The sequence below is a fragment of the Oncorhynchus kisutch genome, linkage group LG10 (assembly GCF_002021735.2).
Source record: "Oncorhynchus kisutch isolate 150728-3 linkage group LG10, Okis_V2, whole genome shotgun sequence".
NCBI lineage: Eukaryota > Metazoa > Chordata > Actinopteri > Salmoniformes > Salmonidae > Oncorhynchus > Oncorhynchus kisutch.
The window spans coordinates 61,309,385-61,331,205 of NC_034183.2; the positions used below are offsets into that span (position 1 = coordinate 61,309,385).

General features: G+C 45.4%; 1 protein-coding gene across 4 annotated transcripts in view; it reads left to right on the forward strand.

The window, feature by feature from the left end:
* Positions 1-21,821, forward strand: part of LOC109893494 (serine/threonine-protein kinase N1) — a 42,728-nt gene that overhangs the window by 15,646 nt on the left and 5,261 nt on the right. Inside the window, exons 1-14 of one of the 4 annotated variants that reach the window (XM_031834517.1) lie at positions 662-694; positions 9,096-9,217; positions 9,337-9,518; positions 9,670-9,812; positions 10,044-10,164; positions 12,470-12,615; positions 12,735-12,948; positions 15,406-15,597; positions 15,813-15,922; positions 16,070-16,213; positions 18,982-19,057; positions 20,580-20,712; positions 20,831-20,918; positions 21,648-21,733. In XM_031834517.1, the coding sequence (XP_031690377.1) occupies positions 674-694; positions 9,096-9,217; positions 9,337-9,518; positions 9,670-9,812; positions 10,044-10,164; positions 12,470-12,615; positions 12,735-12,948; positions 15,406-15,597; positions 15,813-15,922; positions 16,070-16,213; positions 18,982-19,057; positions 20,580-20,712; positions 20,831-20,918; positions 21,648-21,733 (1,778 nt within the window). In that variant the 5' untranslated portion in view covers positions 662-673. Of the gene's footprint in view, positions 1-661; positions 695-4,704; positions 5,257-9,095; positions 9,218-9,336; positions 9,519-9,669; positions 9,813-10,043; positions 10,165-12,469; positions 12,616-12,734; positions 12,949-15,405; positions 15,598-15,812; positions 15,923-16,069; positions 16,214-18,981; positions 19,058-20,579; positions 20,713-20,830; positions 20,919-21,647; positions 21,734-21,821 lie in introns of those variants that run through there. The other 3 variants (XM_020486731.2, XM_031834515.1, XM_031834516.1) reach the window with 3 other exon arrangements.

The window sequence follows — 21,821 nt, forward strand, 5'->3', positions numbered from 1 at the left end:
TCTCCCTCAGGGGCAATCACTATGACCCCTGTGGCACACCTCTCTGTGCTTTTGACAGCTTTCTCTAGGAAGACCTTGATGGGTCATCTACAGGTCACTGTCTGTCACCTGTCTGAACATCCACTCCCACACAGTGGCTTCACATTGCTTCTAGGTTAATCCATGACCCCAACTCCAAAACATGTCATCACCATCCTCCAGCTTGTTCCTGGAACTGCCAATCCCACAGCAGTTCCCCCATCCCTCATTTCTCTTCCCCCAAAATATCCCATCAGAGCACACATGACTGAGCCGGAAAGTACATTGTTATTAAATGATAATGACTTATACATTAGTGCCTCATAGCCTATCAGTTAAGCAGCAGCACTCTGCTTTCTCATTTCCCTGTCATTGTCATTGTCATTGTCATTATTGATATTTGCTTATGCATCACCAAGCATCACAGGTGTGAGGGAGGGAGTTGGGAGGGAAGTGGCACAGATAGACAAGAGTGCTTCCCTTAAAGTCAATGAGATGGGCTTTATGTTTATTTATAGAGGCAGGCGAGGCAAACCGGCAGTCAGGCCATTAACTTCATCAAAGGGATGGCTTTCAGTCAATGGCTACATCGAGCTGAGAGGAGGAACTACACACTGGGACCCAGCCACAGCATGGCAGATAGACTGACTGAGGGATGATGGGAGAGAGGAAGGGGGTGAGAGAAGAGGGAGAGGGATGAGGGTGACTCCCATTTTCTTGTTTCTTTCTCTCTATGGCATTCTTGTGTGTTGCATGTCACATACATACACACACACACACACATACACACATACATACATACAAACATACATGACTTCTCTATAGGAAGTCATTCTATGGGACACTTTTACTTCCTCTTAGTAGGCTGTCGTGTGTGTGTGTGTGTGTGTGTGTGTGTGTGTGTGTGTGTGTGTGTGTGTGTGTGTGTGTGTGTGTGTGTGTGTGTGTGTGTGTGTGTGTGTGTGTGTGTCTGTGTGTGTCTGTGTGTGTTCTAAGGTGCAAAGAATCAGAGCAGGTCCAGTTCAAGTGTTCAACAGTCTGATGGCTTGTAGATAGAAACTGTCTCTGAGCCTGTTGGTATCAGATCTCATGCTCCGGTACCGTCTGCCAAACGGTAAGGGAGAGAACAGCTCATGACTGGGGTGTGTGGGGACCTTGATGATGCTGCGGGCTTTCCTCAGGCACTGTTTCGAGGGGATATCCTCGAGTGTGTGTGTGTCAAGGGTGTGTGCGCCTACCTGTATGTGTGTGTACATCTGTGTGTTTATGAGAGAGAAAGTGTTTTGACAGTGTGTGCCTGGTCTGACATGGCTGTGAGCCATTCTGAAGGTGACCTAGGGTAGCCTCTGAGTCAGGGCTTCAGACTGACACAACCTCACTGAATCAGTCACTGACAGGAAGAGGCTGGAGGCAACATGGACGCTCCGGCTGTTCTGCTGGGTCACTCCTCTCCCTACTGTTTGTCTATAAACTTTACCTGTTTGTTATGGTTATTCAGTCTCTCTAGTAGGGCTGGGCAATATATACAATCTATTTTATTCATTCAAATGTATGTTTTTGCACGATATTCCAAATGCCTGTATCTCAAGAATGGAGTTTTTTTGTATTTTTCATTTTATGAGTGTTTAAGTCCGCTTGTTCTCATGTTGTGTTTTTCTCCTGTGCAGCTTCCCATTAACACGCATTGGGCTTATTTTGGACAGATTTAGCCGAGAGTGAAACCTCTCGCGTCGCCTCTTCCTCTCTGTTTACACACACCAAGCCCCTCCCCCTGCCACTCACACCAACAAAGTTGAGAGATCACTTCTTCCTCTCTGACAAGCGGTTTCAACTCGCTATTTGCATTTGAGGTTTGGTCCAACATAATTGGTCATATGGACACATTGAGACATTATTTTATTGTAATAGGGGATAAGTGAACCTTTAACGATACCATTTTTATGTCTCATCTATTCAAATTGTGCACAGAGCAGACACTTCTAACATAGATTCTGGAAAATGTATGCTCAATTTGTCATTACCACGTACTGCTAGCAGCGTTTTAGCCAAATACTGTTATACTAGCTAGTCTGTGTTTTATAAATGTGCAATAATCATAAAACACAATTATATAAGCAATTGGACAAAAAATGTAGATATGATTTATAGCCCATATCGCCCAGCCTTACTCCCTAGGGTTGCAAAATTCCGGGAACTTTCAATAAATTCCCTGGTTTTCCAGAAATCCTGTTTGGAGGATTCTGGATTTCCTGCTTATTCCCTCCTGATTACAGAATCCTCTAACTGGGATTTCATGAAAACCAGGACATTTATTGTAAGTTCCCATTTTGCAACCCTAATCCTCCCTCCCTCTCACTCTCATGATACAAAGCCTGTGACATAGTTTAGTTCCACTTCCTGTTCCCTGTTCTGTGAAGCAGCTGTGCCTCTGTTTCTCTCCATGGGTGTTCTTCTCCATGTGGCCTGATGCTATTCATGAACAACATGCTTCTGTTGTAACACGATACATACAACGACTGCTGTGCATCAATGTTTCCCTGTTTAGGACAAAAGACAAGAATAGCTAATGATTCCTTTAGCTTTTATTATTAGGTGTAATTAACTATGTATGACTGCTTTTTCAGTGACAGATTTGAAAGCTTTTTGTGGTTTCCTGGTTGTGATATCTTGGCCTTTGACGGTTTTCACTCAGCTGTGCTCTCTACATCCTCCTGTGCCTCTCACCTCTCCCCCAAATGAACACACACACCGATTGCATCACGGCCTGTTTCGGGAAATGTTCCTTCCATGACTGCAAGGCCCTTCAGCAGGTGGTGAAGATAGCCCAGTACAGTGCATTCGGAAAGTATTCAGAACCCTTGACTTTCTACACATTTTGTTATGTTACAGTCGTATTCTAAAATGTATTAAATAGTTTTTCCCCTCATCTACACACATTACCCCATAATGACAAAGCAAAAGCAGGTTTTTAGAAGTGTTTGCACATTTATTACAAATAAAAAATGGAAATATCACATTTACGTAAGTATTCAGACCCTTTACTCAGTACTTTGTTGAAGCACCTTTGGCAGCGACTACAGCCTCGAGTCTTCTTGGCTATGACGCTACAAGCTTTTCACATCTGTATTTGGGGAGTTTCTCCTTTTCTTCTCTGTAGATCCTCTCAAGCTCTGTCAGGTTGGATGGGGAGCGTCGCTGCACAGCTATTTTCAGGTCTCTCCTGAGATTGCTTGATTGGGTTCAAGTCCGGGCTCTGGCTGGGCCACTCAAGGACATTCAGAGACTCGAAGCCACTCCTGCGTTGTCTTGGCTGTGTGCTTCGGGTCGTTGTCTGGTTGGAAGGTGAATCTTCGCCCCAGTCTGAGATCCTGAACGCTCTGGAGCTGGTTTTCATCAAGCATTTCTCTGTACTTTGTGCCGTTCATCTTTCCCTTGATTCTGACTAGTCTACCAGTCCCTGCTGCTGAAAAACATCCCCACAGCATGATGCTGCCACCACCATGCTTCACCATAGGGATGGTGACAGGTTTCCTCCAGACGTGTTGCGTGGCGTTCAGGCCATAGAGTTCAATCTTGGTTTCATCAGACCAGAGAATCTTGTTTCTCATGGTCAGAGTCCTTTAGGTGACTTTTGGCACCAGTGACTTCCGTCTGGCCACTCTACCATAAAGGCCTGATTGGTGGAGGGCTGCAGAGATGGTTGTCCTTCTGGAAGGTTCTCCCATCTCCACAGAGAAACACCTCCCTGTCCAAGGCCCTTCTCCTCCAATTGCTCTCATTCTTGGTGGTTCCAAACTTCTTTACATTTTAGAATGATGTAGGCCACTGTGTTCTTGGGGACCTTCAACGCTGCAGAAATGTTTTGTTACCCTTCCCCAGATCTGTGCCCCGACACAATTCTGTCTTGGAGTTCTACGGACAAATCCTTTGACCTCACCAAGTTGTAGAAACATCTCAAGTAGGAGAAATGGAAACAGGATGCACCTGAGCTCAACTTCGAGTCTCATAGAGTCTCAAAGGGTCTGAATACTTATGTAAATAAGAAAAAAATCTAAAAACCTGTTTTCATTTTGTCATTATGGGGTATTGTGATGTCATTATGGGGTATTGTGATGTCATTATGGGGTATTGTGATGTCATTATGGGGTATTGTGTGGAGATTGATGAGGGAAAAATACATGTAATCCATTTTAGAATAAGGCTGTAACGTAACAAAATGTGGAAAAGGTCAAGGGGTCTGAATACTTTCCAAATGCGCTGTACATCACTGTGCTCCCACCCATCCAGGATATCTACTCGAAACAGTGCACACACACACACACATATATATACATTCATTCTACACACACATCACAACTGCTTCTACCAGACTCTTGTTATGATTGCCAAATACTGAACAATTTAAACACTTGCCCCCGAAACCTCCCTTCCCCAAAACACGTGTAAATATTGGACTCTGAATTGTACCTTCCTGTATTATACTTATACTAAAATGTTTATTCTATTCTACTGAGCCATTTACTTTATGTTCCTGTTCTTATCTTTTTTTATTTCTTATTGTTGTTGTATTGTCCAGAAGGAACCTGCAGGTAACAATTTCTTTGGACTGTGAATACCAGGTGTATCCTGTACATATGACTAATGAAACTTGAAACACACACAGCATCTGGCAGTGTGTTTGATGTGATCAGTGTCTATCACAGCAGCCTGTCGCTATGCTAAGAGCAGCCAACAGCAGGAAGCAAAGTGGCATTGCTCACTCGCTTACAAAACCACACCACTCTCCTCTGTGTGTGTTTCTGTAGTGTTACTGTTAGTTTCTCTCTCTCTCTCTAGGCTAGAGAGCAGAACAGGAAGCAGTGGGGTGGGGCTGTGTCTCTCTCTCTCTTCCTACCTCTTCCTTGCTCACTCGCCTCAGATTGAGTCTCTTTTGATTATTCCTGGCGGGAAGGAAGCACATCCCGGATTTGAGGTGGCAAGAATAGCTCTCTGTACTTTGAGTGGCGGTTCTGGTGTGAGAGTGTGTAACGGGGCAGAGGGGAGGGGTTGGGCAACACAGAGAGAGAGCCAGGGTGGGCCATGGCCAGCGAGGGAGCTTTGGCGGACTGCCCAGGAGAGCACACTGCTGCAGACCTCTCCACTCAAACTGAACAGGACCAGGGGGACGCCGAGTCTTCGGTAGGCACACTCTGTCTGGGCACCATACAACATGGCTGCCTTCCACACTACAGTGTGTTTGTGAGTTTCCTCTCCGCTTTCTGCTTCATGTTCACTTCCTTCTCAGTCCATGCCATTTCTGATGACTCATGTCGGGGCTGCTTTTAGTATTGTCGCATTGTTTTCAGACCCATCTGAGTGGAGAACTGCCTCTATTCAATTTCTCGGTATTGTTCCGCTGGAGGGCATTGCTAAACGGCTATAAATGTATAGTAGTGAGTCACATGGTTAATGTTCCGGCCCTTTCCTCCTTCCTCTTCTCTCCTCTGTGCCACTGTTGCTCACGTCCTGCCTCAGTATTAGTGGCTGTTCATTGTAAGACAAGTGTGTGTGTCAAACTACTGTGTTGTGTGTGTGTGTCTCAGCTCTGCTCAACTAGTGTGTGTTCTTCCTGTCTTAGTCCTACCAAGGCTCTATTCCTCCTTCATCTTTCTCTCTCCTTGTATGTTCTCTACCTCCATCTCTAGGTGATTTTAGTGTAGAGAAGGACTGGGAGCAGAATGAAGCTACAGCCTTGGTGTTGTTCGGACAGTAACACCACGCTCCAGCTAACTGGGCCATTTGGCCCACAATTTGTGATCGCGTTGATACCAACAGTACTATTTCACCTGTATATCTAACGCTGTGTTCCTTCACAACAAATAGCCAAGCATTTCAGTGAGCCGTTTGACACAACATTAGGCCATCAGGTCCGCTATGAGAAATATCCCAGATTACAATGACTACTCTGCACTGTTGTTGTGGAAGGTTTCCTGTTTAATAGCCTGTGTAAGTAGCCCTCGAAGGCCCAATAGCTGGGCTTGGCCACGAGGGCTGGCTTGGCTGCAGCCTGCTGTATTGTATTGTATTGCAGATGGATTATGGTTCTAATGAGAGTCTGCCTGGTAGGAGCCGGGCTCTGCTCTGTTATGCCTGGCGTGGTGCTGAACAGGCCAATAGGGACGCTGCTGTAATCAGATCTGCAGGCTGGAGCCAGGGCCGGGTCTCTGAGTGGCCTACAGCAGTCAGTCAGTCGTTATGAGAGAGCAGGGACTGGGACTGCTCTGTCTGTCTGTCTCCATGTTGTAGGATCTGGGCTCCGTTCAACTCTAATAATGGTGCTGTCTCTGTTTGATTGTTGCTGATGTCTGCTGTTGGGGATTTACTGTGATAGTGTTGCATGCCGGTTTGTGTGTGTGTGTGTGTGTGTGTGTGTGTGAGTGCATGCATGCAAGTGTGCTTATATGCATGTACAGTGGGGAGAACAAGTATTTGATACACTGCTGATTTTGCAGGTTTTCCTACTTACAAAGCATGTAGAGGTATGTAAGTTTTATCATAGGTACACTCAACTGTGAGAGATGGAATCTAAAACAAAAATCCAGAAAATCACATTGTATGATTTTTAAGTAATTCATTTGCATTTTATTGCATGACATAAGTATATGATACATCAGAAAAGCAGAACTTAATATTTGGTACAGAAACCTGTGTTTGCAATTACAGAGATCATACATTTCCTGTAGTTCTTGACCAGGTTTGCACACACTGCAGCAGGGATTTTGGCCCACTCCTCCATACAGACCTTCTCCAGATCCTTCAGGTTTCGGGGCTGTCGCTGGGCAATACGGACTTTCAGCTCCCTCCAAAGATTTTCTATTGGGTTCAGGTCTGGAGACTGGCTAGGCCACTCCAGGACCTTGAGATGCTTCTTACGGAGCCACTCCTTAGTTGCCCTGGCTGTGTGTTTCGGGTCGTTGTCATGCTGGAAGACCCAGCCACGACCCATCTTCAATGCTCTTACTGAGGGAAGGAGGTTGTTGGCCAAAGTCTCGCAATACATGGCCTCATCCATCCTCCCCTCAATACGGTGCAGTCGCCCTGTCCCTTTTGCAGAAAAGCATCCCCAAAGAATGATGTTTCCACCTCCATGCTTCATGGTTGGGATGGTGTTCTTGGGGTTGTACTCATCCTTCTTCTTCCTCCAAACACGGCGAGTGGAGTTTAGACCAAAAAGCTCTATTTATGTCTCATCAGACCACATGATTTTATACAGGTAATGAGTTCAAACAGGTGCAGTTAATACAGGTAATGAGTGGAGAACAGGAGGGCTTCTTAAAGAAAAACTAACAGGTCTGTGATAGCCGGAATTCTTACTGGTTGGTAGGTGATCAAATACTTGTCATGCAATAAAATGCTAATTAATTACTTAAAAATCATACAATGTGATTTTCTGGATGTTTGTTTTAGATTCCGTCTCTCGCAGTTGTAATGTACCTATGATAAAAATGACAGACCTCTACATGCTTTGTAAGTAGGAAAACCTGCAAAATCGGCAGTGTATCAAATACCTGTTCTCCCCACTGTATGTCTGTATTTGTGCCTAATGTCTATCACACTATCATGTGTGTTTGTGTGCTGTATCTGTTTCTGTGTGGCTGGCTGAGAGCTGGCGTGCTGACAGCGTGTCTGTGTGTATCAGTGGCTCTGAGCAGGAACAAGCCCTGATAGATTTGAGTCTCTATTAATGCTGCCCTAATCTGCTCTGATCTGGTTACCATCAGGAGGGGATGTGAGCGCCCAGGCCTTGACTCATTTAACGTCTCAGTCTCACTCTGCTGCTCTTAGAGACTCTCTGAGGGGAAGCGCTCACCTCATTTTTTAAAAGTCCTTGACTCCGTCTGTCCCTTTCTGTTGCTGTCTTGGCCTCTGTTATATCTACTCTAGCCATGGATCTACAGTACTTTTACTCTTTGCTGCACTGCAGTCACACAGGATGAGCTGAAAGGTTGGGCTCTTTGGTTTGGGCACCTGCCTCTGGGACCCATTGGAAACGCATTAGCCTGCTCGTTCTCTCTCTCTCTCTTTCTCTCTCTCTCTTTCTCTCTCTCTCTCTCTCTCTTTCTCTCTCTCTCTCTCTCTCTCTCTCTCTCTCTCTCTCTCTCTCTCTCTCTCTCTCTCTCTCTCTCTCTCTCTCACCCTTTCTTTTTCTCTCTCTCTCTCTCTCTCTCTCTCTCTCTCTCTCTCGTGTTAGTGTAATGTAGTATCTTACTCTTTCCAGTTATACAGTAAAGGTCTGGTGTCTCTCTCTCTCTCTTCTCTCTCTCTCTCTTCTCTCCTCTCTCTCTCCTCTCTCTCTTTCTCTCTCTCTCTCTCGCTCTCTCTCTTTCTTCTCTCTCTCTCTCTCTCTCTCTCTCTCTCTCTCTCTCTCTCTCTCTCTCTCTCTCTCTCTCACCCTTTCTTTTTCTCTCTCTCTCTCTCTCTCTCTCTCTCTCTCGCTCTCTCTCTCTCTCGTGTTAGTGTAATGTAGTATCTTACTCTTTCCAGTTCTACAGTAAAGGTCTGGTGTCTCTCTCTCTCTCTTCTCTCTCTCTCTCTTTCTATCTCTCTCTCTTTCTCTCTCTCTCTCTTTCTTTCTCTCTTTCTCTCTCTCTCTCTTTCTCTCTCTCTCTCTCTGACTCTCTCTCTCTCTCTCTCTCTCTCTCTCTCTCACCCTTTCTTTCGTCCTCCGTCTCTCTCTCTCTGGTCTCTCTCCTACTCTTTTCCCTGTACAGATAAATGCTCCTCTCTCTCCTAATATTTGCTGCCAGTTTAGTGCTGCTCAGTTAAACCTTCTGACCTACAGGGCTGTGTATGAGACATCTGATGTCAAAGGTGAACACAACCTAGTCCCCTGCACATCCACTCCTCCAAAACCCCTAATTAGGCCCTTTTCCCTGAGAGTGGTTTTGCATCGAATTGGAAATACGGCAGACCTTTGTTTATTCTCTCTGCTATCACCCCAGTATCATCTTGGCACAATACATGTCGCAATGTATTTGACCGATGCTAATCTATTATCCATTCTCTCTCCCCCTCTCCTCTTCCTGTCCCCCTGTCAGAGTGACCCAGGTGGGCTGTCACTGCTGGAGCAGCTGGGTCTGGACCAGAGCTCAGACTTCTCTGACTCCAGCATTCAGCAGCGGCTGGACGGAGCGAGGGACCACATCCGCCGGGAGATCAGGTTAGCATTACTACTTAATTACTCATTTACTATTCAATCATTTCTATGATGTATTGATTAACTACTCATTGTGTGATGCTACAAACGTATGAAAAGTCCCTGTGATTTGACTGGATCAGGAAGGAGCTGAAGATCAAGGAAGGAGCAGATAACCTGAGGAGAGCCACCACAGACAAGAAGAATGCCCAGCAGGTGGACAGCCAGCTTCGCAGCTCCAACCGCAGACTGGACAGCCTGCACTCTAAGTTACAGGAGCTGGACGCTTACATTGTGGTCAAAGGAGGGGACGACAACAACACAGGTATCACTGATGGGGATGGAACTATGAAGCGAATGGCGTGTAGCCTTATACCATTGGATGGATTCAACCAAAAGTTGTCATGTAGAAACATGTTGGCCATTGTTAATGATTATAATAACTGTCGGTTAAAACCATGACCTTTGACCCTCAGATGCCCCCAAGTCTCCCGGGGCGCGCAGCCGCTCGGCCAATCAGGACCGGATCACGGCTCTGGAGCGCCAGCTCAACATCGAGCTCAAGTGCAAACAGGGAGCAGAAAACATGATCCCGATTTATGCCAATGGAGTCACCAAGGTACTGGACCTGACTGGACCACCTAACCCCTCTAATATATACATCTACTGTAGCCTATGTACAATACAACCAGCCCCTCCACAATCTCTCTTTCTCACTCTTCTGAGTTCATGTCTCTAGTCAGATCTTCTCCCAGCCTGATTCTTCTCTGAGTAGTGAGGGTTAGTCAGGGGTGTGTATTTGTGAGCTGTCTGCTATTTTACTCTCCTGACTGTACGGTGTCGCTTATAGGACAAGAAGATGCATCAGACGGCCCAGCAGATGCTGCAGGACAGCAAGACCAAGATTGACATCATCCGCATGCAGATCCGCAAGGCCATGCAGGCCACTGAGCAGACTGAAGATATCCAGGGTAAATATCAGTCTGTCTGTCTCGGTCTCTGCCTGCCTGCCTGCCTACTTGCCTGCCTGCTTGTCTGTCTGTCTGTCTGACTGTCTGCCTGGCTGTCTGTCTCTTCATCCCCCTTTTTCTGTCTGTCTCTAATCTGTACATCTATCGTTAAATGTTTTATGAAGTGTGGGTAACAGATCAATGCCCTCCTCAGAAGTGCAGAGTGGACATTATTATAACCTACTCCACTCCATACAATCACACTCACACACACACCCGGGCTCACTTCCACACAGAGCGCAGGTTAAGGCCTTAATGATGTTCCTGCATGTTGCCCAACAGCAAAAAGTCATGCTTCATTTACCCGAGGTTAGAGACTGAGGGAAAAGTGGAGAGAGAGAAAGATAAGGAAACAAATAGTAAGATATGGAAAGAGGGGAGAGAGAATGAGAAAGAGAGTGAGAAGATGGGAAAAGCACAGGAAGTAAAGATACAGATTTAGGCCCATATCTTTATATGAATTGCTGTGTCTATTTCCCTCTCCCTACCTTCTTCTCTCTACCCTCCTCCCTCCGTTGGTTTAAGAATAGATCAGAGCTGCAGGGCATTTAACCTCATAAGTCATGAACCATCCCTAACTTAGGACACACACAGACGCACACAAATCCATCAAAACCTCACATTATCTTGATTTTGATTTTCAGTACAGATTACTTCATCATATTATGAAAGATAACTGTATACAGTGCATTCGGAAAGTATTCAGACCCCGTTACTTTTTCCAAATGTTGTTATGTTATAGCCTTATTCTGAAATTGATTTTTAAAAATGTCTCATCAATCTACACAATATCCCATAATGACAAGACGTAAACAAATGTATTACAAATAAAAAACCGAAATACCTTATTTACGTATTTACGTATTCAGACCCTTTGCTATGAGACTCCAAATTGAGCTCAGGTGCATCCTGTTTCCATTGATCATCCTTGAGATGTTTCTACAACTTGATTGGAGTCCACCGTGGTAAATGTAATTGATTGGACATGATTTGGAAAGGCACAAACCTGTCTATATATGGCCCACAGTTGACAGTACATGTCAGAGCAGAAACCAAGCCATGAGGTCGAAGGAATTGTCCGTAGAGCTCTGAGACAGGATTGTGTCGAGGCACAGATCTGGGGAAGGGTACCAAAACATTTCTGCAGCATTGAAGGTTCCTAAGAACACAGTGGCCTCTGTCATTCTAAAATGGAAGAAGTTTGGAACCACCAAGATTATTTCTAGAGCTGGCACCCGGCCAAACTGAGAAATCAGGGGAGAAGGGCCTTTGTCAGGGACATGACCAAGATCCCGATGGTCACTCTGACAGAGCTCCAGAGTTTCAATTTGGAGATGGGAGAACCTTCCAGAAGGACTACCATCTCTGCAGCACTCCACCAATCAGGCCTCTATGGTAGAGTGGCCAGACCGAAGCCCCTCCTCAGTAAAAGGCACATGACAAAATGCTTGGAGTTTGCCAAAAGGCACCTAAAGGACTCTCAGACCATGAGAAGCAAGATTCTCTAGTCTGATGAAACCAAGATTGAACATTTGGCCTGAATGCCAAGCGTCACACCTGGAGGAAACCTGGCACCATCCCTATGGGGAAGCATGGCGGTGGCAGTATCATACTGTGGGGATGTTTTTCAATGACAGGGACTGGGAGACTAGTCAGGATCGAGGGAAAGATGAATGGAGCAAAGTACAGAGAGATCCTTGATAAAAGCCTGCTCCAGAGCACTCAGGACCTCAGACTTGGGCGAAGGTTTCACCTTCCAACAGGACAACAACCCCAAGCACACAGCCAAGACAATGCAGGAGTGGCTTCGGGACACGTCTCTGAATGACTTTGAGTGGCCCAGCCAGAGCCCGGACTTGAACCCGATCTAACATATTCTGGAGAGACCTGAAAATAGCTGTGCAGCGATGCTCCCCATCCAAACAGAGCTTGAAAGGATCTGCAGAGAATGGGAGAAACTTTCCAAATCCAGGTGTGCCAAGCTTGTAGCGTCATACCCAAGAAGACAAAAGGCTGTAATCACTGCCAAAGGTGCTTCAACAAAGTACTGAGTCTGAATACTTATGGAAATGTCATGTTTAATTATTTCATGTTTTTACATTTGCAAAAATGTCTTAAAACCTGCTCTTGCTTTGTCATTATGGTGTATTATGTGTAGATTGATGAGGGGAAAATAAATTTAATCCATTTTAGAATAAGGCTGTAACATAACAAAATGTAGAAAAAGTCAAAGGGTCAGTAAATGGTTTGTTATCGCTCTCCCCAGGTAAGCCAGACACGTGTGGGGTGGAGCTGCGTGTGGAGGAGCTGTGGCATCATTACCGTGTGGAGCACGCCATGGCTGAGGGAGCCAAGAACATGCTGAGGCTGCTGGGAGTAGGGAAGGTCCAGGACAAGAAGGCCATGTCAGAGGTCAGAGTTCGCACACAAGACTACTGTCTGGATCTCACACATGAACGCACATTTAATGCACACATACACACAAACACACACAAAACACACACACCATTGTAACCCCTCTCTCCTCCCAGGCCCAGTGTGGTCTGAGTGAGTCTTCACAGCGCTGTGACCTGCTGAGAGGCTCTCTGGAGCAGCGTTTGCTGGAGCTGACGGATGACCACCCCAAGGCCTGCCTCATCAAGGAAGAGCTGGTGCTGGCCTCCTCCTCAGCCTTCAGCTCCAGACACGGAACCCCCTATGTACACAACCAGTACAGCACCCTCTGCAAGCCCTCCCCACTCACTGGTACATACACTCATAGTCTATAACTGACTCTTACAGCCTCTCTATTCCCTATAACTGTCTCTTACAGCCTCTCTATACCCTATAACTGTCTCTTACAGCCTCTCTATACCCTATAACTGTCTCTTACAGCCTCTCTTTACCCAATCACTGACTCTTATAGCCTCTCTATACCCTATAACTGTCTCTTACAGCCTCTCTATACCCTATAACTGTATCTTACAGCCTCTCTATACCCTATAACTGTCTCTTACAGCCTCTCTATACCCTATAACTGTCTCTTACAGCCTCTCTATACCCTATAACTGTCTCTTACAGCCTCTCTATACCCAATAACTGTCTATTACAGCCTCTCTATACCCTATCACTGTCTCTTACAGCCTCTCTATACCCTATAACTGTCTCTTACAGCCTCTCTATACCCTATAACTGTCTCTTACATCCTCTCTATACCCTATCACTGACTCTTACAGCTTCTCTATACCCTATCACTGACTCTTACAGCCTCTCTATACCCTATCACCGACTCTTACAGCTTCTCTATACCCTATAACTGTCTCTTACAGCTTCTCTATACCCTATAACTGTCTCTTACAGCCTCTCTATACCCTATAACTGTCTCTTACAGCCTCTCTTTACCCAATCACTGACTCTTACAGCCTCTCTATACCCTATAACTGTCTCTTACAGCCTCTCTATACCCTATAACTGTCTCTTACAGCCTCTCTATACCCAATAACTGTCTATTACAGCCTCTCTATACCCTATCACTGTCTCTTACAGCCTCTCTATACCCTATAACTGTCTCTTACAGCCTCTCTATACCCTATAACTGTCTCTTACATCCTCTCTATACCCTATCACTGACTCTTACAGCTTCTCTATACCCTATCACTGACTCTTACAGCCTCTCTATACCCTATCACCGACTCTTACAGCTTCTCTATACCCTATAACTGTCTCTTACAGCTTCTCTATACCCTATCACTGACTCTTACAGCTTCTCTATACCCTATAACTGTCTCTTACAGCCTCTCTATACCCTATAACTGTCTCTTACATCCTCTCTATACCCTATCACTGACTCTTACAGCTTCTCTATACCCTATCACTGACTCTTACAGCTTCTCTATACCCTATAACTGTCTCTTAAAGCTTCTCTATACCCTATCACTGACTCTTACAGCTTCTCTATACCCTATAACTGTCTCTTACAGCCTCTCTATACCCTATAACTGTCTCTTACATCCTCTCTATACCCTATCACTGACTCTTACAGCTTCTCTATACCCTATCACTGACTCTTACAGCTTCTCTATACCCTATAACTGTCTCTTACAGCTTCTCTATACCCTATCACTGACTCTTACAGCTTCTCTATACCCTATAACTGTCTCTTACATCCTCTCTATACCCTATCACTGACTCTTACAGCTTCTCTATACCCTATCACTGACTCTTACAGCCTCTCTATACCCTATCACCGACTCTTACAGCTTCTCTATACCCTATAACTGTCTCTTACAGCTTCTCTATACCCTATCACTGACTCTTACAGCTTCTCTATACCCTATAACTGTCTCTTACAGCCTCTCTATACCCTATAACTGTCTCTTACAGCCTCTCTATACCCTATAACTGTCTCTTACATCCTCTCTATACCCTATCACTGACTCTTACAGCTTCTCTATACCCTATCACTGACTCTTACAGCTTCTCTATACCCTATAACTGTCTCTTAAAGCTTCTCTATACCCTATCACTGACTCTTACAGCTTCTCTATACCCTATAACTGTCTCTTACAGCCTCTCTATACCCTATAACTGTCTCTTACATCCTCTCTATACCCTATCACTGACTCTTACAGCTTCTCTATACCCTATAACTGTCTCTTACAGCTTCTCTATACCCTATCACTGACTCTTACAGCTTCTCTATACCCTATAACTGTCTCTTACATCCTCTCTATACCCTATCACTGACTCTTACAGCTTCTCTATACCCTATCACTGACTCTTACAGCCTCTCTATACCCTATCACCGACTCTTACAGCTTCTCTATACCCTATAACTGTCTCTTACAGCCTCTCTATACCCTATAACTGTCTCTTACAGCTTCTCTATACCCTATAACTGTCTCTTACAGCTTCTTTATACCCTATCACTGACTCTTACAGCTTCTCTATACCCTATGACTGTCTCTTACAGCCTCTCTATAGTCTCTCACTACCTCTCTGTCTATACCCTATCACTGTCTCTTACAGCCTCTCTATAGTCTCTCACTACCTCTCTGTCTATACCTAACTGAAGGCTCTAATGCATCAGAAACTCATGGATTCAGTTGAATATCTCTCCCATATCCAGTGACTGAAGTTATAAACCCTTTGAACCAGGTATGATACTCTCACTTCTACTCAAACATCTCATATCAACTCTCTCTCTCTCGCTCTCTCTCCTAGGTACCCTGCAGGTGCGTTTGCTGGGGTGTGTAGGGGTGTTGGAGGTGGTCCCGGGGCGCAGTAGAGGAACCCCGGTGGTCTTGCCTTGCTACATCCCAGGGGACGGACGCTCCTTCAAACTCAGTGGTCTCTACAGCCGCAGCACCAGCAGCATGAGCCTCAGGATTCCCGGCAAGACCGACGAACTCTCCTGTAAGTGTGTGTGTGTGTGTGTGTGTGTGTGTGTGTGTGTGTGTGTGTGTGTGTGTGTGTGTGTGTGTGTGTGTGTGTGTGTGTGTGTGTGTGTGTGTGTGTGTGTGTGTGTGTGTGTGTGTGTGTGTGTGTGTGTGTGGAGGGGGTTCACATATCTGTCCATTTGTGTTGTGTAGTGAGTTTCTAAACATGTGTTATGGTATTGTGTTGAACAGCGGAGGTGAGTGCGGTGTTGAAGCTGGAGAACACAGTGGTGGGACAGACATGCTGGAAGACAGTGGGAGAGCAGGCCTGGGACCAGACCTTCACTGTAGAACTGGAAAGAGTAAGATACTACATTACACTAACACGAGAGAGTGTGTGTATGCATGTTCACATGAGTGAGTGAGTGAGTGAGTGAGAGAAGGTGAAAAGAAGTGTATGTGCACCTGTGGTTGAAACAGTTTGTGTGTTGACCTGTCTTTCGGCGCAGTCCAGGGAGATGGAGATAGCAGTGTACTGGAGGGACTACCGCTCCCTGTGTGCTCTCAAGTACCTGAAGCTGGAGGACTTCCTGGACAACCAGAGACACAAAGTTCAGCTGGAGCTAGAGCCTCAGGGCCTGCTGCTGGCAGAGGTACACACACCCCGCCCTGAATACACACGTGTATGCACACACATACACACATGCACGCATACACAGACAGAGACATGTGAACATGCACACAAACGCACCAACCCATACATCCCTCCTCAATACTTAACTATACTATACAGTACCAGTCAAAAGTTTGGACACACCTACTCATTCAAGGGTTTTTCTTTATTTTTACTACATTGTAGAATAATAATGAAGACATCAAATCTATGAAATAACACATATGGAATCATGTAGTAACCAAAAAAGGGTTAAACAAATCAACATCAAGCGCTATGATGAGACTGGCTCTCATGAGGACCGCCACAGGAAAGGAAGACCCAGAGTTACCTCTACTGCAGAGAATACGTTCATTAGAGTTACCCGCCTCAGAAATGGCAGCCTAAATAAATGCTTCACAGAGTTCAAGTAACATACACATCTCAAGATCAACTGTTCAGAGTAGACTGTGTGAATCAGGCCTTCATGGTTGAATTGCTGCAAAGACACCACTACTAAAGGACACCAATAAGAAGAAGAGACTTGCTTGGGCCAAGAAACACGAGCAATGGACATTAGACCGGTGGAAATTTGTTCTTTGGTCTGGAGTCCAAATAGTTCCAACCGCCGTGTCTTTGTGAGACTTGTGTTGGTGAACGGATGATCTCGTGTATTTCCCACCGTAAAGCATGAAGGAGGTTTTATGGTGTGGTGGTGCTTTGCTGGTGACACTGTCAGTGATCTATTTATAATTCAAAGCACACTTAACCAGTATGGCTACCAAGCAATCTGTAGCGATACGCCATCCCATCTGCTTTGGGCTTAGTGGGAATTTCATTTGTTTTTCAACAGGACAATGACCCACTCACCTCCAGGCTGTGTAAGGGCTATTTTACCAAGAAGAGTGTGATGGAGTGCTGCATCAGATGACATGGCCTCCACAAATCCCCCGACCTCAACCCAATTGAGATGGTTTGGGATGAGTCGGACCGCAGAGTGAAGAAAAGCAGCCAACAAGTGCTCAGCATGTGTGAGAACTCCTTCAAGACTGTTGGAAAAGCATTCCAGATGAAGCTGGTTGAGAGAATGCCAAGAGTGTGCAAAGCTGTCCTCAAGGCAAAGGTGGCTACTTTGAAGAATCTGAAATCTAAAATATATTTAGATTTGTTTAACACTTTTTTGGTTACTACATGATTCCATATGTGTTATTTCATAGTTTTGATGTCTTCACTATTATTCTACAATGTAGAAAATAGCAAAAATAAAGAAAAACCCTTGAATGAGTAGGTGTGTCCAAACTTCTGACCGGTACTGTATGTGTCATTGTCGGTCAGTGCTATTTAAGATGAGGGAGGACGCACATTTTTTTTAATGAGCATGGCCTTATTTCAATTACAGCATATTGGAGGACTGTCATTCATAATCCATTCACCCAGCTCAATGTAACGTCGCTAGGTTTTGGCTACTACATGATTCTCAAATTTTCCTTATATCCATCATAAGGTTTCTACAACCTAGCCTATGAATGAAAGTTTACAATGTAGGTGCACAGGTCGAGATACATTTAAGTAATCAAGGTGACAGACAGTGACACATTCAATACCGCTTTGCACACTCTTACCAGCATCTAGCTGATCTAGGGTGTAATCATTAGTTCAACAGTTGCAAACGAGTTTCTATTGGACAAATTCAAATATGTTTATCCCCATTTTGTTCCGTCTAAGAATGCTTTTCAACAGAATCGGCGGAATGAATGCACCCCTGATCACACGCAAACACAGGTCACTTTCATAGCAGCCACATATAAACAGTATGAATACTTTGATTGTTGTAGCTATAATTCCTTCTCGCATCCACATGCTCTCCTCCTCTCACCCTTTCCCTTCGCTTGTGGACTTCAGTGCACAACAAACACATCAGCTGTCTGTGACCAGGCGAAAAAATCTTTCTAAGCCAAACCTTCATATCATAACTGCCACACACACCCTACATCATTGTCACCATTATTAACTAACGTCAGAGTCAACATAGCTACTAAAACTAATGTGTTAGTAAACCCACTACAATCATGTAGTACAGTATAGTCAGCAAGCAGTTTAGCAGTTACATCGGTGGGCACAGGTGGTAGTAAATGAATAACACCAAAAGCTTACCTTGACTTGGAAGAGTTCCAGTGTTGGTTCGCCATAGCCAGCTAGCGAACATAGTGTCCCTCTCTGTTTGGTGTCTGCCGGGTGTTTAAGTAGGCTAAACTAGCTAGCTGCATTCACTAGCTAAGTAAGTGAAAGTGAAAAATATATGAAATATCTCTGCTAGGTAGCTTCTTCATTTTTTAAGAAATGTATTTGTTAAAGAAATTGAAGCACTGCAGTGCTAGCTAGCTGTAGTTTATGCTTTTCTAGATTAATTATCTTGCAGTTCATGCTGCAAGAGCTCGGATAGGTTGGAGGACGTCCTCCGGATGTTGTCATAGTTACTGTGTAAATCTATGGAATGGGGTTAGAACAATGAGCCTCCTAGGTTTTGTATTGAAGTCAACTACCAGCTAGACGATGGTGGTACCCTAAAGAGTGCTGTTGAAGCTACTGTAGACCTTCATTGCAAAGCAGTGTGTTTTAATCAATTATGTGGTTACGTGAATATATTTTGTATAGTTTTCTCAAAAAAGGATAACTTTTTTAGATGTTTCACTATTTTTATGAAATTCACTGAGGAGGATGGTCCTCCCCTTTCTCCTCTGAGTCTCCACTGATATGTGTGTATTTCAGGTAATGTTCTTCAACCCAGTCATAGAGCGAGGCCCAAGACTGCAGAGACAAAAGAAGGTTTTCTCCAAACAGCATGGTAAGATAGGTTTTTCTGAGAACAGTGTGTTGTGTTAGTATGTGTAACGTCTTAGATAAAGCCTCATTTTGTTCTGTATGTTGTCAGCAGCTGCCAAGCCTGGCTCCATGTATCCCAGCATCCCTATAGGGCTCACACCTGCTTCATCTCACTGACGCCCCACTGCTTCCCCACTGAGTAGCATGGAGTTGCCCCCTAGACACTGATCTACAGTCAGTTTAGTGTTTCACCCCTAATGGGTCACATTAAATTTTCAAATTTTATTTTTTATATAGCCCTTCGTACATCAGATGATATCTCAAAGTGCTGTACAGAAACCCAGCCTAAAACCCCAAACAGCAAGCAATGCAGGTGTAGAAGCACGGTGGCTAGGAAAAACTCCCTAGAAAGGCCAAAACCTAGGAAGAAACCTAGAGAGGAACCAGGCTATGTGGGGTGGCCAGTCCTCTTCTGGCTGTGCCGGGTGGAGATTATAACAGAACATGGCCAAGATGTTCAAATGTTCATAAATGACCAGCATGGTCGTATAATAATAAGGCAGAACAGTTGAAACTGGAGCAGCAGCACGGTCAGGTGGACTGGGGACAGCAAGGAGTCATCATGTCAGGTAGTCCTGGGGCATGGTCCTAGGGCTCAGGTCAGTTGAAACTGGAGCAGCAGCACGGTCAGGTGGACTGGGGACAGCAAGGAGTCATCATGTCAGGTAGTCCTGGGGCATGGTCCTAGGACTCAGGTCCTCCGAGAGAGAGAGAGAGAAAGAGAGAATTAGAGAGAGCATATGTGGGGTGGCCAGTCCTCTTCTGGTTGTGCCGGGTGGAGATTATAACAGAACATGGCCAAGATGTTCAAATGTTCATAAATGACCAGCATGGTCGAATAATAATAAGGCAGAACAGTTGAAACTGGAGCAGCAGCACGGCCAGGTGGACTGGGGACAGCAAGGAGTCATCATGTCAGGTAGTCCTGGGGCATGGTCCTAGGGCTCAGGTCCTCCGAGAGAGAGAGAGAAAGAGAGAATTAGAGAACGCACACTTAGATTCACACAGGACACCGAATAGGACAGGAGAGGTACTCCAGATATAACAAACTGACCCTAGCCCCCCAACACATAAACTACTGCAGCATAAATACTGGAGGCTGAGACAGGAGGGGTCATTAGGATTGGGGCGGGGGGTCCTAGATATGTGACTACATGCAACCTCCACCCAGAACCCAGTTTGTACCTCTCTGTGCTCTGTATTGCCATCTAGTGTTGGAATTAGCAGTGCTGTGGGTTGAGGTGGTTGAGGTGGTTTTATTGCTTTGGAGTATGACAACTTGAGTGTGTCAGGGTTGAAGCTTCTTCGGTGCAATCTGAACAATCCTAATGGATTGAGTAAACCATGTTAAAATTTGCTGCGTGAACAGGATAGATTGCATTTCAGGGGGATTTGTGTATATCAGTATATCTTATTGCCTTGTATTTATGTTGTGTTGTGTGTGTGTTGCGGTTACTGCCATGTGTGTGTTGGGTATGTTGCAGGTAAAGCGTTCCTGCGCGCTCGTCAGATGAATGTTGACATCGCCACCTGGGTCCGCCTACTGAGGAACGCCATCCCTACTGGAAACAACGTTCCCAGCTACACCCCCCACACACACTCACGCTCACATTCTGGGTACTGTACACACACACACAGATAGCCTTTCTCATACCTCTTTAATGCTTCAGACAGCAAGCACAACATATACTGTACATGGGGAGACTGTTGACTGGTGTTTCTGTGTGTGTCGTAGGGAGATCTCAGTGGAGAAGCTGACTCTGGAGAGCGACTCTCCTCCGAGACCTGAGATCAGGAGAGACGTTGTTGACACACCCCACCTGGTGAGAAGAAGAGAAGGGAGGGATGAAGAGAGGGATGAGGGATGGGAGGATGGGGGAGGGAGAGATTGGAGGGAGGGTGTGGCGATGGAGTGATAATCATCTGATAGCCATCTCTGTAGTATCACATTCCCTTTGGCCATTCCCTCCAGAAAGCCTTTGACTAGAAAACAGTGGTTCAGTCATATTGGACTATTAGACTAGGATGAATCTGGAGCGAGACAGAGCAGGGCCTGGGAGGAAGGAGAGGAGAGAGGTAACAATAAGAGGGGAAAGGGAGAAATCCACACTAATTAGACCAAATTGGATCGAGGGAGCTTTAATTAGATCAAAGCCCAATCTGTGTTAGATTCCCAGTGTGTAAAACATGATTGGCACGAGAGGACAGAGAGAGAGGGACCGAGGGAGGGAGAGGGACAGAGATGCGGAGGGAGGGAGGGCTTTGGTAACAGATGGTATGGTCAGTGGGGCTGAGGGATTACTGGATTAGTTACTCTGGTGTTTTTAGAGAACTAATTAACAGTAACGAGGGAACGAGGAAGATAGGAGAGGGGATTGAGCAGCCAGCCAGCCAGCCAGCAGGAAACTGGCTACTAATAATGATGAGGGACAGAATTACTGTTGCCCTGTCTGTCTGTTTTTCCTTCTCCCTCTCTCACCTTCTTCCTCATTCTCTCTATCTATCCCTCTCTCCTCTTTCTATCTCTGTCTCTCTTTTTCTCTTACACTCAGGAACAGCCTGTGATCGAGCCCTTGTCCCCTCCAGACCTCGTCCAAGGGCGGCCAACCAGAACCCTATCCACGAGTTCCTTGCGCAGGTACAGCACCATGCAGAGTTGGCACAGTGTGTCCTCACACTCACACCTGAGTACATCCTCTCACAATATGGCCCCCACAGCATGATGC